Here is an 18,559-nt window from a genome sequence, read left to right as displayed (position 1 = left end):
TGCCTTTGTTTCCTTTGGTGGTGGTGAATCAACATGTTTCCTCTGCTTTAACTACTATTTTGTCCCTGGGCTATAGTAGTGGACACAAGTTTCATCAGTGATCACAAACTGGTGCAGAAAATATATTTAGTCAAAAATTATTCAGAAATTTCCATTCTGATGCATTTGTGTGTGCCCTGCATCAAGAGCGCCCACCAAGCAGATAATTTTCTCATATCCAGTCCCACTTTTAAAAATGTGATATGCCTATTTAGATGACATTCCTAGAGCTTCAGCGATTCCTCGCATTTTCAGTTGATGATCTTTCATGACCTTTTTATGCACTTTGCAATAATTTCTGGGGAAGGGGCACATTTTGGCTGACCACTTTGCGGATCATCATCTAAGCTTTCCCCACCAAACTTACACTTATTTGTCCACTTGGCAACAGTTGAGTATGAAGGAGCAAAGTCCCCCAGAATATTCTGAAAGATAGCATGAAATTCAATGCAACAATTTCAGAGTGTAAAAGTCATTCACCTTGACCGGGATTTGAACCCAGATCCCTCAATGTTCGGTCGAGTGCTTTAGCCAGTTAAGCTATCAGGCGTCCTATTAATCTCTGAACTTTGCAGATGAAGAGGATGCCTCGATAGCTTAACTGGTTGAAGCACTCGACCAGACATTGAGGGATACGGGTTCGAATCCCGGTCATGGCGAATGATTTTTACACTATGAAATTGTTGCATTGAAATGCACATTGGTGGATGACTCCGTTAAAAGTTACTGCTGCAGCATCTCCGGCAGTTTCTTTGGAATTAGCATGAAATTCCTTCACTTTCATAACTTTACGAAGTACCACTGCTTGAATCTCAATTTTTTCCATCTTCAGAAATCACTACATGGGAACAACAACAAAGAGGCATCCTCCCCACAGATCTCTTCCCAGAGCACTGATGCATTATATGTTAACTCATCGAGGATTACCTATTAAAATGCAGAAAACTCATAGCGCTTGGGCAACATTGTGGAATGGCATAACTTTTTGTCAGCCTCCACGTAGTCTTTGTGTAAAAGTATGATCGTACAGTTTACCACTATGTAATATTAGGGCTTTCTCATTATCATCAGGCTATTCACCTAGTACCTATGGTGAACAAAACAAATGCTGTGCACACCTTTCTCACCCTGTGTGCACACATTACAAGACCTTTTTCTATTCTGGCCATGTTTTCCTCTATAAACAACACATTTCCAGGAGGCAGAGAATCTTTTCATCTCTTTCACTATCACTTAATACCATTGACTCACTCTAGATCTTGAGGATAATGTTTAATGGTTGGCGAGAAACTATGCAGAATACTTGTTGATTTTTTGAGTAAACAGATTCCATTACACAGATGTGGAAAACAAATTGAAGTATGCTAAGGGATCTGCAGTCCGTGATGGTTAATGCTTGGGGCCCACAGTATTTCTTATAGCATAAGAAATTTAATAAATTATAGCATCTCATACAATAGCCTTTGTTTGAGCCAAAATAATAGACCGTCACACTTTTTCTGAGATGCAAAGGTTGAGATATCGGCATCCTGCACTAAGAGGGCTAATGCTCATTTGCTCCTAGAATAATATTTGGTAAGCCATAAAAATGCCTTTCCTAGGCAGTGCTTTCTACTATCAATATTTTTAAAATATCTAAAAAATTATAATTTTATGTTTTAATTTAACCATTTATTTAAGCTTTTATTCATTTTTAACTATTTATTTCACTCAATAGGACTTCCAAATATAGGCAGGCACATGATTAAATGCCGGTTTAGTCTAAAATATGAAGATTTAACAATATTAATTAATTAACAATAAGGGTAGAACACAAAAAGGCTTGTGGAGGTTGTAGTCAGAGTGTAAGAATAGTTTAGCATTTTATTTTTCCTACCCAGCTTACTATAATCCTAGAGACTTAGGGTAGCCAAGATATTCTTGTGGATCAGGTCAAATTAAAAAGTCAGAGGTCTGACCTTGAATGAAATGTTTTTAGCCAGTAATTAGTAGCCCTCATGATTTATGTGCCTCTTCCCATGCTCAATTTTCACCAAAACTATTGTGCATAAGGCAAGGTGCCTTATAGATTAATCTTACTAACTTTTTGGCCCATACCTAAGGCTCTAAGTTTTATCTTTAAACATTACTTTCTTTAAACATTACTTTAAACATCCTTGGATAGCATGGGAATAACTGCACGAATGTGATTAAAACCTGTCAAATTCTTTAAAAACATCCCTATTTGAAAATGTAAAGACTAAGCTTTTCTTTTCCAGTTGGCTCAAAAACCCAGTCCAAAAAACCCTTTTTTTAATAAAGCAAACTTCAAACTATTCAATTTATTCTCAGTATATTTAATGATATTCAGTTAAAGAAATCTTCCTATTGTGCAAGGATTTATTTTATACCTTGCAGGTAATATGTGTGTAATATTTATGTGCTTTTCAAATATGCAGCTACTCCTTTTAATGTTGAAATGTAGCTCATTTTTTGTGTTTTTCAATATTGCCAGTGTGTGGACTTTATTAAAATACACTTAGTTTCGATAGCATTTAAAATAAAAAAGACTTAAACTATGGCATTCAATTGTCTTATGTGTTAACAACATTCACTGCAAAAATAAATGAAATTTAATAAAATAAATTAAAATAAGTAAAATAAAAACTTGCTAAATGGGATGCAAACAAATATCAAATCAATTTTAAATAAATTCTATAATCTTCAGCAAATTTTTACAATTTTTAATGATGGCTTACCCTAAGTAGAACTTCTAAAGTCTGCGTTAAAAGTGTCGTGCAAAGAAATATGAAGATACTGGCCTCTGCAAAATATCATTTAAAATAGTTTAGCTGAAAGATAAAGTTAATATGATAGTTTGCTGAACCAATGGACTGAAAAAGATTTAAGATTGAGGGAATGTTCAAAATTATTACAAAATTAAAGTTAGTTAATGGGGATTTTCGCTGACAGTTATTAACTAGAAGTAAAGGGTATCGAAAATAAATTCCAGATTCAACTGAGCAATATCAAAACTGTTATCAAAGGAAACTGAATTTCCAAAATTAATGGATCACTAGTCATACAAATAAAGCTGAGACATTGGAAATCAAGAGTATACTTATGATTGCATGGCATCATTGGCCTTATCCCAGTTCTTTTGTACAGTAATGGCTGTAAAGGGTAAATTTGGATCACTTGTATTTGTCATTCAAGTTTCAACAAAAAGGTTTTAATTAAGGTTGTCAATGTTTTACAGCTTTTACATGGTAAAGTGAGAATGTTCTAAATTTCTGTTAATTTTTATAATATCAATGAATTATTGTAGCAATAGCTCATAAAATATTCATGGAATAAGAATTCATAAAAAATGGCTGGAAAAACTACACCAAATCATCTGTAGTAATCTGCAGTGTGTTGAAAGTATGATTGTACTGTCTATAGTTCTCCAAAATAAGTATCAAAACATTTTCTAGCTTTATCAATGGCCACTAAGCCATAGATAACTGCAATTTTGGTCTTTATAACCTAATTAAGAAATAATCAAACTGAATTCTGTTGAAGTGATTATAATTTCCTCAATTGCATGATTCATTTAAATGCTTTTAGATTAGGGCTGATATTGAATGCCAAAAATATGATGGAAATCCTCTGTGAAGTGTTGTTTAGTTTCAGGATACACATTTATTTGTAGCGGATATGAGTTATGTCATGTATTCATTTAACTAACCAATTTTGTCTACATCAAGGATTATGACCAAGAGAAATGTATTGTACAGTCTACTGCTTGATTTATTGATACGGAAATTAATCATCATCATCTTTCTACATTTGTAAAGTATAAATTGTGTGATAAGTTTGTGTAATCATTCAGCTTTGCTGTATTTGCCATTTTATTAAAGATATCTCTTGGTGAAAAATTCTGCAACTAGAGCTAATAAAAGAATGGGAGAAAATGCATAAAGAATTAGCAATAATTGTAAATACTTAATTTAAACTCGTTAAGAAAGATTAGAGTATGCATGCTAGATCACTTTTTAATTAACTTCCCCTTTGAACATCACCAAGAGTTTTCTTTATGACAAGTTTTTTAGATTAGTTTACTCTGCTGTAAATGTTAATCATAATTAAGTTGATCCAGTGATGTGAAATAATGCTTTATCAGTTTGTTTTGGGACAGAGTTGATGCATAGTATTTGAGCAGTCAGTGACTGTTGCTTTACCCAGTCATTTAGCTTCAGTGTGTAAGTCAAGCTTACACTGAAGTGTATAGATTTGATTTAATTATTTTCATTCTTTCCATAATGACTTTATTATTATGTCAGCCATACATTTACCTTCAAATCTTGAATCATGAAAATTATTGCAGTGTTTTATGCAAAAGTAGAATTGGTGTAAAAATTCTTTCTGTCAACTTACAATAGAATATCAAAGTTAAAGTAATTTTTATTTCGCACACAACTCACTGAATTGCTTTATATGTTGATTGGAACTTAGTTAAATTTTCATAAAGTCACATGCATAATAAATACTGCAACTAAAACTTAGTTATATAGAAATGGTTGACATCAATTGATGAGGTAAGTACTGTATTTGCAGAAGTGATGCCTACTCCATTTTCCCTCTATACTCCATGTGTCATAATTTTCAAGAGCTTAGATATATTATTTTATAGGATTTCTCCACAAGCAATTTTTCTGATGACTGTGTATTATATACATGCATACATTGTGTGTGTGATAATGTATGTATATATGCATATATATATATATATATATATATATATATATATATATATATATATATATATATATATATATATATATATATGCATATATACATATATTATAACATACACAATGTATATATATATAAACCCAGGGTAGGGGGGCCAGTTCCTTTCCCTGTGCCAGTTATGGTTTCCCAGAAAGATCTGATACCCGAAAAAACACATAGCCTGGGTGGAGCTGCAGGTGCCCAGAGTGCCTTGCCCAGGAATCGAACCCAGGCCCCTCCGGTCAGTAGTCCAAAGCTCTACCCCCTGGACTACCGCGATCCACATGTATATATATATATATATATATATATATATATATATATATATATATATATATATATATATGTGTATATATATATATATATATATGTGTGTATATATATATATATATATATATATATATATATATATATATATATATATATATATATATATATATATGTGTGTGTATATATATATATATATATATATATATATATATATATATATATATATATATATATATATATATATATATATGCGTAAAAGTGGAAAATTGAAACAAAGGAGCAAGATTTAGTTGGCTTACAAAAATATAGAAAAACACATGATAAAGGACACTCACAATAATTCCCAAATTTTTTGTGGTGAAACCACCAACCAAGATGTAAACATACTATTTTCAAAACCCTAATCTCCTCTCACCCACCAACATTTTAACTCACTCCCACCAATGCCCTACTCCTCTTTGCAACTCCACAAATGAAATGAATTAAGCACTGCATTCTGCATTGGACAGTATAGCACACCCTTAAATATTAGAATTAATAACTACCATGCTTCTTGCAAACAGTCTACCCTGTCTAGGATGCTCCCAATCCTAAAGCATGCCTCTCAACATAGCACTCCCTTGACAAATGCCATAGTCCTATTTCTGGCATCCCTCCCACCCTCTGACATTCCATGTCCATCCCACACTTCCGAACCTTCCCCTCCCAACGCTATCCCTCTCAAACCTTTCCCCACCTTCCCCTTCCATCCATCATCCTCTTTTCAAGGAACCCTTTTCATCAGGTACTTCCGCCAGCAGAAGAAGGTGGTCTTGCCACCAAAAATTTTAGAATACGCGAGTGTTCTTTTTTATTTTTTTCTATATATTTTTGTTGGCTTATGCCATCTCGCACCTTTGTCTGAATTATATATATTGAATATAGAACATGTATGGAAATATGTTATGCTATTTGAATAGCAGAATATACTTTCCTTAAAAAACTGAACCAATCACATAGCCAGGAAAAAACCTAATGACTGGAAAAAGAGGAAATTTAAAAAAGGAATGCTGATATGGATTCATTTTGATCATATGATGCCGATTAAAATAATGCAGTGTAGATAGTTAATGTCTTGTTTACTGTAGAGTAAAACTATGTATCTACTTGCCTTAAAGGAGAATATGGAATTATCAGGGTAGGAGAGGACAAGGGTAACAATGATGGGAAGTTAGGATAGAACAAAAATATTTTAATTAAAACATTACATATTATTGACAACTTTTGATTTTGTGAAATTAAAGACTTTTCAGAAATCTCTAGAATTTCAAAGTTCTTTTTTTTTAAGTACAGGTACCAGTATATCGAAGTTTCAAAGTATTCAATTATCTGCATGATTGTAATTTTATTAAAATTTTGAGATAGTAAGAAGAAGGTAGCATGGATAATCTGCAAAACCGACAATATGCACATGAATATCCAAGAGTTAAGTGTACTTAGATAATCAAATAAATAGAAAGAGGATTTATTGAAACATTAAACGATCAGACCAAAACAAATAAATGTTAACGGAAAGAAAAATAGCAAATTAATTAATTTCCTATAATCTTGCAACCCAGGTTTCAATGCACAGCATCATCTTCAGGCTTATTTTAGACTTTACCTTCAAAAATATGAATTTCGCTCATTGGGCATAGGGAGGCATTTTGAGATAGGACCCTAGTAGAGTGGGGGAGGATGTTCTGATGAAAAGATTTTTCACATCACATAAAATTGGAAAAACATGTTGCATTTTTCCCTTAAATCATATCTGAGAAAGAGGTTTATAAGGATTTCATTTCTGTTTCCTTCCTTCTCTCACACTGTCTTGGCTCTCCTTTCCCTAGTGTTTTTACAATATTTTCCCCCCACTGTAGGCCTCCCTTCTGAGGAAGACTGTCATTAGTTGACTATGTGACCGTAGCCGAACATTTTCAAGAGGACAAGGTTATGTAATGGCTTCTTCAAGAGGACAATTTAATATGTTTTTCCAATTTTAAGTGATGTGCAAATCCATTTTCCTCAGGAACTCCTCCCCATACCTTCTCCTGTCTAATTCTGAAATGCCTTCTTTCCATGACCTTTTGAAACTCAGGATTAAAACCATTTATTTTTATTATTATGGTTATTTTGGAAACCTGTAACAGCAAAGTATGAAGTGGAGTTAACAAAGTTGCATTTTTTTATTCTGTAATTGATTTTTTTCCACTAAGTCAAGCCTGAAATTATCAAATTTAAATAAATCCTTAATTTTTTTCCAAAACAGCTTAAAACTGATATTTTGCCTTTATGAATTATTTTTAATGTTTTAATCATTATTTAAATATTTCTCTATTGTAATTCTAAGGGTTGTTATTGTATTATAAATCCAAGAGTAAATGTCTTTGGATACATGTTACCTGAAATGTCTGCTTTGCATAATGTAGCCTTTATTCACATCTTTCCCAGCAAGCCACCAAATGGGCATGTATCAGGGGCTATTAAGTTACCAGCCATTAGGATGTTTGGAGGTGATTAGCATAAAATATTATGTAGTTGAAATGTTCATATTTACTGTTTCTATGGTTTTGGTCATGAGCCAAGTATTAAGTATTCCCTGCCAAGTGTAAAGGAAAAAGGATTCTGCCTATGATTTTGTTTGAGAGTTAATACCCCTTAATTTTTTATTATCATGTTGATCAAGTATCACGAATGTTCTAATCATATATATATATATATATATATATATATATATATATATATATATATATATATATATATATATATATACATATATATATAATGTATATATAATGTATAAAAGTTAGAACTAGTGGACAAAGAAAAAACACACAAAAAAAGAAAATAAACTGTTTCAGTTTCAAATTTTTGGTGGTCCAAGCCACCTTTCTCAAGGAAGAGAAGGACAGAACTGTGGAAAAGGCAGGGTCAGAAACAATGGATGGAAGGGGAAGATGGGGAAAGGTTAGGAGGGGAAGAGTTATGAGAGGGATTTTTAGAAGGGTGGGGATGATATGGAAAGTGATAGGAGGGGATGAAATTATATGCAGATCGGGGTACTTAATGTCTAATATTAATACCTGGACAGTTCCAGGAATCCAGGAGCCAGATGAAAGCTTGCTCTATTGTTTTGAGTTTCAGTGGAGGGTTAGAGGGTGTAAGAGATGCTAAGATGGATAGATGGTTACAGTATAGCATTTATCAAAGGGAATGTTGTGTTCAGAGGCATGTTTGGGGATTGGGAGCATACCAATTAAGGAATAATTCTTGAATGAAGCCCGGTGGCCTCATGGCTTAAAAAACCAGCAAGATGGTGCATATCAAGCTGCTCCAGTCATTTAAACCTTCCGGGTTGAATCTAGTCCCCTGAATCCATCCAATAGCTGCCTAAATATCCCCTCCCATCCCCTTGTCTGTTTCCTATTCATCCCTTACCTCTCCTCACCCTTCCTCCAAACATATCCTCTGCTCTTCCCCGGAGAACAGCATTCTGATGATGACAGCCATGCTGTTAAAACCTCAAAACTACATATGTGAGTGTCCTTATATATATATATATATATATATATATATATATATATATATATATATATATATGTTTATATATACTCTGGAAATAGATAAAAGGAAAAGGGATAGGAACACATAGAAAGAAGGAACACAGAAGAGGTGGGGAAGGTGGAATCTAACAGATCACGAGCGGAAAAATATTTCCTTGATCGGAACTTGAACGCCGGGTCTTTCCACTTGCCTGGTGGATGTTCTAACCGCTTGAGCTATTGAGGAAATGTAATTTACCCTGACATACTTAGCCCCCTAGTGCTTTTCATCTTTGCAAACACCTATAAAATCATTTGGGTAGCCGATGTTTTGAAAATGATAAGGCCACTTTCTAAGAGGTTGTTCATTGGCTTTGATAACAAAAAAAGGTTTCTATGCTACCGGCTATCAATGAATTATAAAGAAATTGCATAAGAGTCTGAATGTTCAGGGTGAATATGTGGAAAAGTAGCTTATGCTGGGGAAAATCAATTATAATTTTTTTGATTGTTACCCGAAAATAATGTTATCATAATCCTTTCCTATGCTAGTTTCCTGCCTTTCATTGCATTCAACTTTCTTTTCAAGAGGTCACCTTTTATTCAGTTTGTATTCATGCTTCCTCTGTAGCGCCTGACATTAGGGATCATGTCTTAGGTGTAAGTTAAATAAATTATGAACATTAAGTATCATATCACTTCATTTATATTTCCTCACACCCTAGAGTGTGAGAATGATGCTAATAATAACATTTTAAGTTTCATATTATGGCAAGATAAGAAGTGTGAAAATTGCAAATGTGTGGGTATTCTTATGCAAATACAGTACTTAAACCTGTTACTGTTACCTTGCGATTGCATTGCTTCATAGATTTGTCTGTAATATTTAAATTAGCTCCCCTGTAGAACATATTAGAGAATGGCAATTTATATTTGGCTCGTGAAATATTGTAGTAAATACATGTAAATGATTGATGTGTATCCTCCAATTAAATCATGTCCATAGAAGTGATATTGGATCTAGAGCAGGGGTCCTGAGATAATGCCTTTCTTTGACATATATGAAGTCTCATCATACTCATGGTGGATACATTGCCTAAAATCAGCTAATCATCAATCTTCTAGATTCTAATAAGTTTTACTATAAATTCAAAGAAATTAGTCCCCAATATTAAAATAAATTTTAATACTAAGTGATATTTCCCTAATTCTCATTGCTAAGTAGAATATATTAGATGGAAAGTACATTGATATAATAATTTTTCTAGCTTGAGCGTTGAAACAATGGTGGCCTTTTATTGAGAAACTGTTCTCTTAAATTTGTCAGTATTGCCTTTTTCAAAATAGGAATTTGATGATTGATTGAGGTATCTAATGCATGCTACCTCCATGACCCAAGCTGTGGATCCCTGATCTGATCTGTTAAATAGAGTACATTCTGTTCTTACTAAGGCATTGCCATGCTTGATATGGATATTAGCCAGGCTAAATTTTGTTTTCACACTTTTACTAATGTATGTATTATTAGAAGTTATTTTTTCTTGTTATCTTAGTAATATAGTTTTGTGACAAACTATTTAAGCATTTTCAAATTTGAATTGTAAATAAATTGTGGTGATAGTTTATCTTATCAGTCGGTGCAGTGTGTATCAATGACCTTTCTTACTTTTTGTTACCTAATATTTGACAGTTCTGGAGCATGCACAGCTTTTTATTTAGAACGTCTGAAGAAAAATGTTTCATAGGGCATGTTCAATTCAATATACCCCATATTGTGCATTTTGTTACAGCAGTTACGATTAATGCTACCACCAAAGTTGATCAGTCATTCAGATTATATTGCTTTAAGTGTTTTTCTTGAAAAATATTGACCATTTTCTGCCTGTACAGCAACCCAGTAGCCTTGCATTGATAATTTTATAATTTTTATTTTTGAAATTTTTTTAGAATTAAGAAACATTCAATGGACTCATACTTAGAATACACAAAATTAATGCCATTATCACATAATTTTTTTTATTCTGGGCATTTTCTTAAAATCCATGCCAAGCCATTGTTTGCCTGTTTGTTAATAAACAGGTAAAGGTTAATTCATTAAAGATTCAAACTTATCCGCTGTATTTCATGGCTCATGAGACACACCCTGATTTCTCTAGTTAGAATTATGAAAAATACTTGGATGATGCAGAAAAGGATGGAAGTATTTTGATGCTAACTCTTATTACAAAGAAAATTGAATTGTTACATCAAAAATTTGCAGCTGCTCATATGTCAACATTAATTCATCATAGAATCCCAAAAATTCAATGTCATTGGGCCAAAATGCCTTTAAACTACCCTGCATCTGTTTTTTGAAGCGTAATTTATGAATTCAAGTTTAAATTTAACACTGTATGACAATCTTCTCCCTGACCTATGACCTCTCTATGACCCTATGTGGTTGTTATCATTTCAACTTTTAATACGATGCTTTGTTTCTGTTATAATTTTGATATTATCATAGATTGAATTAAAAGCAACCATTTCTATGCTTGGTGAGGGAAAAAATATGTAATAGTAAGTATTTTGCTAAGGAATCAGTTAGCACTTGTATGTCAAAATTATACCCCCTGCCCATAAGATGCAGGCTGATTTTAAAGCACATTTTGGAATAAAAAAAGTGGGCCGGTAAATACGGTAAGTATAAAATAATAGAGGTGCAAATAATATATGAACCACATTTGAAAAAACTAAATTAGCAAGTATTTTCTTTGTTTAATTCTTGTTCTTCCTATATGCCTATTTGTTTTTGATCATGCAAGTCAATGAAAATCATTCTCGATTATTTAGGTTGTAATATAATTAAGACTGAGTGAGTGGTAATATTGAAATTAACTTTTGAAAGCTACATATCACTGTTTCTTTTGTTTATTCTCATGACTATATTGAATGACCTGCTATGGTATTTTATTGTTCAGTAATACAATATAACATCTAAACAATAATTGGGTTCACTCTAGTTGGGGAACATAATGGTTCAAAAGTATAATTAATAGAATCAACCACTGATATACCAACCATCATTTAAACTGCAGAATTTCAAAAAGGGCGGCATAAATGATATCCCACTTTATTGTTAATTGACCGTATTTTTTAATGTAGTAAAAAATCATCTATCCTCTTGTTAAGGACCCTTTTAAAACAAGAAGTGAACATTTTTGGCATGAAATAAAAATGGAAAATCATTCATTCAAATTTTGAAAACACTTTGCCATTCTGGAGCTCAGCTCTGCCCAAAGGGCTAATCAACATGTCTACTTCAATCCTAAGCATGGGCTATTAATAAAATTTCTAATGCTCTTTCGTTTAAATAATTTACCATAATTGAAAAGCAGTAACTTTTTGGAGTGCTTTGCTTTGTGCTTTGTCCACAATCAAACTTTGCGCGGTGTGTGCAATCAAACTGTTCCATAGTCCTCATTTAAAGTAGCCTTTTCCTTTTTGAGAAAGGAAACTAGCACTGATCTGATGAAATGAATTAGTCCATGAAAAATCTTCCATGAAAAACATTTAGGTAGTTCCGCGGGAATTTTGTCTACCCCCTTTGTCTTATTTGATTTCAATTATGTTAATGCCCTTTATATTGTGCTTGTAGGTGTTTGGGTGTGTTTTCCTAAAAATGCATTACTGTACACTTTTTTCAACTTCAATTGGAGACTCCTGATACAAAGAATCAATATTTTTCAGATCACTAGAAAGAACCTCATTTTTGGATTTATTACTGATAGCTCTGTAGATCACCATATAAACACTAATAATCTGACATTTCTGGGTACTTAACAATTATTTTCGCTGGTGTAAATGTGAAAAATAGGGAATACCAATGCTTCCTACCTGAGGTCATGTCACAAAATTTGGACTCCTTAAACCAATTATTACTTTTTGTTTGTGATCTAAGAGAAAATCACCTACCTTATTCATTACTATTTAGGGGGAATGATTCTTTCTATTCTGATAAAAATTGAAATCCCTACGTCTGTTAAAGGTATGAGTTAATTTCATGGAGCTAAAAGTAAATCAACTCTCAGCAAAATTCTCAATCATGGAAAAGAACTTCAAGTAATTGTTAATTAACTAAGGCAATTTATTCCACAATGCTAATTTCATATAGTTTATTTTGAATGTATAGCATTTAAAACTCTCATATCAGTTATTTTAAATATAGGAGGCCTATTTGAATGTTAGTGCTTTCCTAAAATTATTTTTAATCAAGAAAAAATATTGAATATTCTTTTGATGATTAACTACATATCATATGTGGGTTTGTCAAATAAGAGAATTTTGCTCAGTGCATTTCCATTAGAAGATTTCTTTGAACCATGTCACATTTTTTGGTAGTTCATTCAGTAACGGGAAACCTGAATATAAATTTAATTTTTTTTTATAAATGTATTATAACGTTATAATCAATATTAATTTTACGGTGGCTTATGATATATTTGACAAAACTAATTTTATTTTACTTAGATCTGAATAAAAGGATAAATATGTGTTCAACAGCTGATTGGTGTACTTTCATTCTATTTTTGACAGTTTTTCATTCACAATAAAACTTGAGCTATAAATTTTGTATCTATTGGCACAGCTATATTTTCCATTGTAGTTGTTAAAAAATATATTTTATCATCAAAATTTGTCTTTATAAATAATTAATGCCTTGTTAAACATTGATGGGTTCATAATACTAATGTATAAATATTATGAAAGACTATTATACATTTTTCCTGAAGCTTAATGGCAAGTATTTAAAGATTTTCTTTCTTATAAAATGTAAGGTAATGACATTCATTACATGGAATTTCTTTTTGCTTATAGCCATTAAAGTAAATTATTCCCTATTAGGCATAATATTATCAAGGTTACATTGCATATGGAAGGTATCTGTACAAGGATCAGATTTTCAGTGATACGTAGGACATATTTTTTTATAAATCCTGACATTTAAAAAAGGACCAATTCTCAAATTTCTCAAGCTTACTCTGAGTGGTGACACATTCTCGCCAGCATTTGCAAAAGTGCCTTTATCATGGTACCCAAATCTTAAAATTTGATTAATTTGTAAGTACCTAATTCAAAGCAAATAAAATTTGTCCATTGAATGTTTTGAAATTCTATTGCTCTGCATTATTTGAATATCAGTTTTGTGTCTCACTGGTATCGGATAGATTATAGATTGGTATCTTAACTAGATACCATTTTTTGTAATAAAATTTGAGTTAATTAAGTAATAATAGATTCTGTAAAACTGTTGGTAATTAGTTATCAAAGACCTTAACGACCACTTATTGTTTCTTATAAATTTATCAAAGAATTTGATGAAGTATATTTATATACTCAATTAAGTCATTTTTAAAACAGAAATACCTATATATTTTTATCATGTTTTGCTACATAAACACTATGATTGCTATAAAATTAACCCTGTTTTTGGAATTAATAGTAAAAAATATGTTTAAGCATATTCATTAAAATCTCGATTTATATTGTTGGTATTTTGCTAATACATTTTTTTTCACTCTTGGCAGAAATGGCTGTGCAACATCTGAGGATTTGTTCTGGAAGTTAGATGCATTGCAGTCCTTCATAAGAGATTTGCATTGGCCTGATGCGGAGTTTAGACAGCACTTAGAGCAAAGGCTTAAACTAATGGCTTGTGATATGATTGAATCATGTATTCAGAGGTAGTATTTCCAGTGATGATTGAAGAAGTTGATCTAGAATGTATTTAGTGTAGTGAATATATTCATCCACATAACACAATAAATTTTTATTTTGAAGGACGGAAAGTGCATTCCAGCAATGGTTGAAGAAAGGTGTTACGTTTATATCTACAGATTACATAATTCCATCAGAAATGTGTGCCATGGTCAATGTGATATTAGATGCCAAAAATCAATCCTTCAAGTTATGTGCTGTTGATGGTGTGGATGTGGTAATTGAATCCCTCATTTAGATAAATAGCATCTTGAGCAAATTTTAAACTTGGTATTAATCTGATTCATGTTTTTGAAAAAAATGTTAATGTTGGAATATTGTGTTACTTTTCAGCATCAGTACCATACAAAAATTGATGATTTGATTGAAAAAACATCCGCAAGTATGACACAAGGTATGATTAGCAAACTGGTATCTGTCCTTGAAACCACTCTCTCAAAATTGTCCCGTTATGATGAAGGAAGTTTAATAGGCTCCATCTTAAGTTTCACGGTGAGCATGTCAACTTTGTGTTACAGTTACTTGGCCCAGGAGACTTCAGTAGCCTCACAAAGAAAATATTTCTTCATTACAGAACGTATCTGGGTCAGGGAAGGAAATGGGGCAAGCCTATGTTAACTTCACTCGAAATTGCATGGACCAGATAAGAAGTAAAGTTAATGATGAACTTTGGATACTAAACTTTTTTGAGGTAATTTAGTGTCGTGCAAAATCTTTCACTAAATATCATTTAGTTGTTAATTAAGTAACATTATAACAGTGAATTATTTATATATATATATATATATATATATATATATATATATATATATATATATATATATATATATATATATATATATATATATACATATATGTATATAAACAAGCATTAATGAGCAAAATTAATTCAATTAATAATGTTGTGAAGTAATAATGACATTATTTTCAGTTGTGGTATACTGCTCAAATCCAACTCCTCTGCAACTGGCTGTCTGAAAGAATCGATCATTCTCTCCACCCATACCAGTGTACTTGCTTGTTACAAGTTGTCAAGGTAAGGCCCAAGGAATTTATCATATCACCATTGATTAGGTCACTTATTTCAGCAAGAAGTGGTGCCCTTTCATTGTGGTGATTAATGTTCCTGAGTTCCTATTTTCTGGGAAGACAGTAACTTATATAGACACAGTAGTCAGGAAGGTTCTACAACTTCTTGACTATGTATACCTGCGAGTATTCATGGCAAACAATAAACCAAAGTCACTAATTTTTATTTCATTCATATATTTCACGTCTTGAAATCCTTCTTGGCCAAATTGTAGCTTCAGTTATAGTGCATGAACTTAAACTTGGCTGATGAAATCACATGAACAGGAAATAGGAGAAGGAGAGGGGTAAGTTTGATGGGTGCTAGTAAGCAAGTAGTACTACAGAGTGATTAAGTATATTTAAGGCAAGTTCCAAGTTTAGAAGGCTGTCCATCATTGGGAGTGTATTTCATTGAGGGAGAGAAAACCAGCCTCCCTCCCATAGTTTCTTCATCCCTTTACTCTCTCCTCTCTGAATTTCTGTTTACACTTGTCCTCTCTGAGGAAGTATCACTTCCCCTATTATGTGATATGGAGTAGAGCCACATTCACAGAAGGCAACTGAGTGTCAGCCAGGTTATTCTGAATGGAATACTGTCTATAGCAGTTGCCATTGACCATTCAGACCTCGCAGGTCACTAAAAATCACAGTTTTGAGCTCTGCAGACCACTGAAATGATTATTTTCATAATGCATGAACATCTCAGTCTATGCTTATTTGAAATTTTATAATCGGCCTCTGTTTGGTGATTGCTTGTCTATAGATCTACGACAAAATGATTTTATAATATACCCTTTCAAAAAAAATTCTAATTTATTTACATAATATGTTGCTCTCCAAGATGTATTGCTGCACAGCATACTGGGGAACAGTGTGACATTTTGGAGCAGTTAAAAGATGAATAATGTGGTGATTATGACATAGTTAATTTATATCATGGATGTGTAACTTGTGGCCCATGGCACCGATATTTTGTAGTGCATTTTGCCAATTGGAGTATAATTACACATACCTTACTAACTGTCATTAATCATCACTTATGTGCACATAAAATTTAAGATATAGTGTATCCTTTCAATGGTATTGATGTAGGTTGTAAAATATAGCTTATTTTTTCAATATTGTGATTATATATATATATATATATATATATATATATATATATATATATATATATAAATAAAAAAATATATATTTATTTATTTATTTATTTGTTTATATATATATATATATATATATATATATATATATATATATATATATATATATATATATTTATTTATTTATTTATTTATTTGTTTATTTATATATATATATATTTGTCTTGCTCATGACAGTACAACAGTTGCAGAGTACCTCTTGAGTGAAAAATGGTTTATCAATTCCTTAAAGTGTTATTTAAAACTAATGCATGTTTATTGGGAAATTTGCTACAGTGAGTCTGTAGTGAAACACGATTTTACAATGAATAGAAGATAGTCATTAATTTCCACTTTTTGCACAAAATGTTTGTTTAAAATTAATCCTAAAATTTTTATATTTACTTGAAAAAATTTTGGTTAAAAAAATTGATTCATGTTAAAATTTAAGAGTACATGTTTTCTAGCACTTACATGGCATAAATAAAAGAAGGGCCACTTACTTGAAATATTTTTTTAACCAGAAACTATATTCGGACTTCGAGCTGCAAGGTGTAATGGAAGATAAGCTCAATTCTAAGACGTATCAAACAGTTTCCCAAAGAATGCAAACAGAGGAAACGACATGTGAACTTACTATGAGCACAAGGAAAGACAACGATGATTCAGAGTAAGTATTTACTAGTTTCACATAATGCATATGTATGGCAAGTTGAGTCCTTTCGGTGATTTCAACTAATTGCTTTTTTTCAACGTGTAACTTAAATGATAAATTTACTTCGTTTTTCCAGCATTAGATTTACAAATTTATTGCTACAGTAAATTTGGAAATATTAAGACTGTAGACGATGCCATAAAAGCTTGTACTGACAATTCTATATGTTGCAACAAGCATAAGTTGAATATCAGGAAAGATGCAAATAAATCAGTTTTCCATTTGTGTTACCTATCATTGAGATCCATTGTGTATATCATTACTTAGGAATGTTCCTAAGATTACAGACAGTTACTTGTGTATCATACGTTTAGATGCTTATTTTTAAAATTTCATGATAAATCTTACATAAATATCGTGAAATTTCATAGAACAAGTATTAATCATTCGGCAGTTTTTCTCATAAAGCAAAGCACTCATTTAGTGAAACAACTTTTTTGCATACAAATTAATGTAAAATAAGATAATGCGTTCGATCCTAAAAAAATATTTTATGTGCAAGGTTTATTCAAAGAAAATTATACATGCATTATCTTAGAAATGTGGATTCTTTCTTCATCTTTTCTTTAATCATAGAATGAGCCAACCTGAAATGCAAGCTCGATTTTTAAAACTAAAAAATTATCAAAATAATTAGTTTATGATTAATTCCTTATTCATTTTTGCTAGAAAACTGTATAGAGTAATTTTGTTTTTGCCAAGGCTTCAAAATTTTGTGAAAATGCAGCATAGAATTATCATTACATAATTTAACAATTTCTAGCATGCGTAGACACTGTTTTATTAGGACAATACTTGATGCACATAAAATGATGCAACAGTTTCTAATGACCTCCAGGTCACATTTAGCTTTTTCCATTGAACTTGATACTTCTTGAAGTCTTGTGGAATTTCTGAGTAGTGAATAACCAAGGGTTTAATTTTCAAATGCCTCTTGCATTGGCACAAAGTAGCAGCTTGAGATGGCCTTTCATTCACTTTTGGCCGGGCAAATGTGCAATTTTAGGTTTGTGTCTTCCTGAAAAGACAAGTCTTGTTACAATTAAAAACCCATTGTGGCAGGTAGCCCTCAAAGTCTACAAGCTTCTTGAAGTCATCAATGAATTTTTCTGTTGCATTTGAGTCAGAGCTTGCTGCTTCATAATGCCTCAAATACTGGCTGGTTCTTCACTTAAACTTCTCAAACCATGCACGGCTTCCCCTAAGTACTGCTTCAGTCGTTAATGGCCCTGCTATCTATTAATGAAATAGGCAAAAAT

At 31.9% G+C, this 18,559-nt stretch overlaps 1 protein-coding gene across 1 annotated transcript in view; it reads left to right on the top strand.

Moving 5' to 3' along the window:
* The window catches only part of Cadps (calcium-dependent secretion activator 1), a 368,169-nt gene that overhangs the window by 331,482 nt on the left and 18,128 nt on the right, over positions 1-18,559 (top strand). The window contains exons 27-32 of the mRNA XM_071582912.1: positions 14,186-14,341; positions 14,439-14,592; positions 14,709-14,867; positions 14,950-15,066; positions 15,307-15,411; positions 17,110-17,255. Of these exons, the coding sequence (XP_071439013.1) occupies positions 14,186-14,341; positions 14,439-14,592; positions 14,709-14,867; positions 14,950-15,066; positions 15,307-15,411; positions 17,110-17,255 (837 nt within the window). The remainder of the gene's footprint in view (positions 1-14,185; positions 14,342-14,438; positions 14,593-14,708; positions 14,868-14,949; positions 15,067-15,306; positions 15,412-17,109; positions 17,256-18,559) is intronic.

This window comes from Hetaerina americana, unplaced genomic scaffold, assembly GCF_022747635.1.
Source record: "Hetaerina americana unplaced genomic scaffold, ioHetAmer1.1.p SCAF_12, whole genome shotgun sequence".
In the NCBI taxonomy this organism is placed as follows: domain Eukaryota; kingdom Metazoa; phylum Arthropoda; class Insecta; order Odonata; family Calopterygidae; genus Hetaerina; species Hetaerina americana.
The sequence above is the reverse complement of the archived record's forward strand: the minus strand, read 5'-3'. Positions and strand labels throughout refer to the sequence as shown.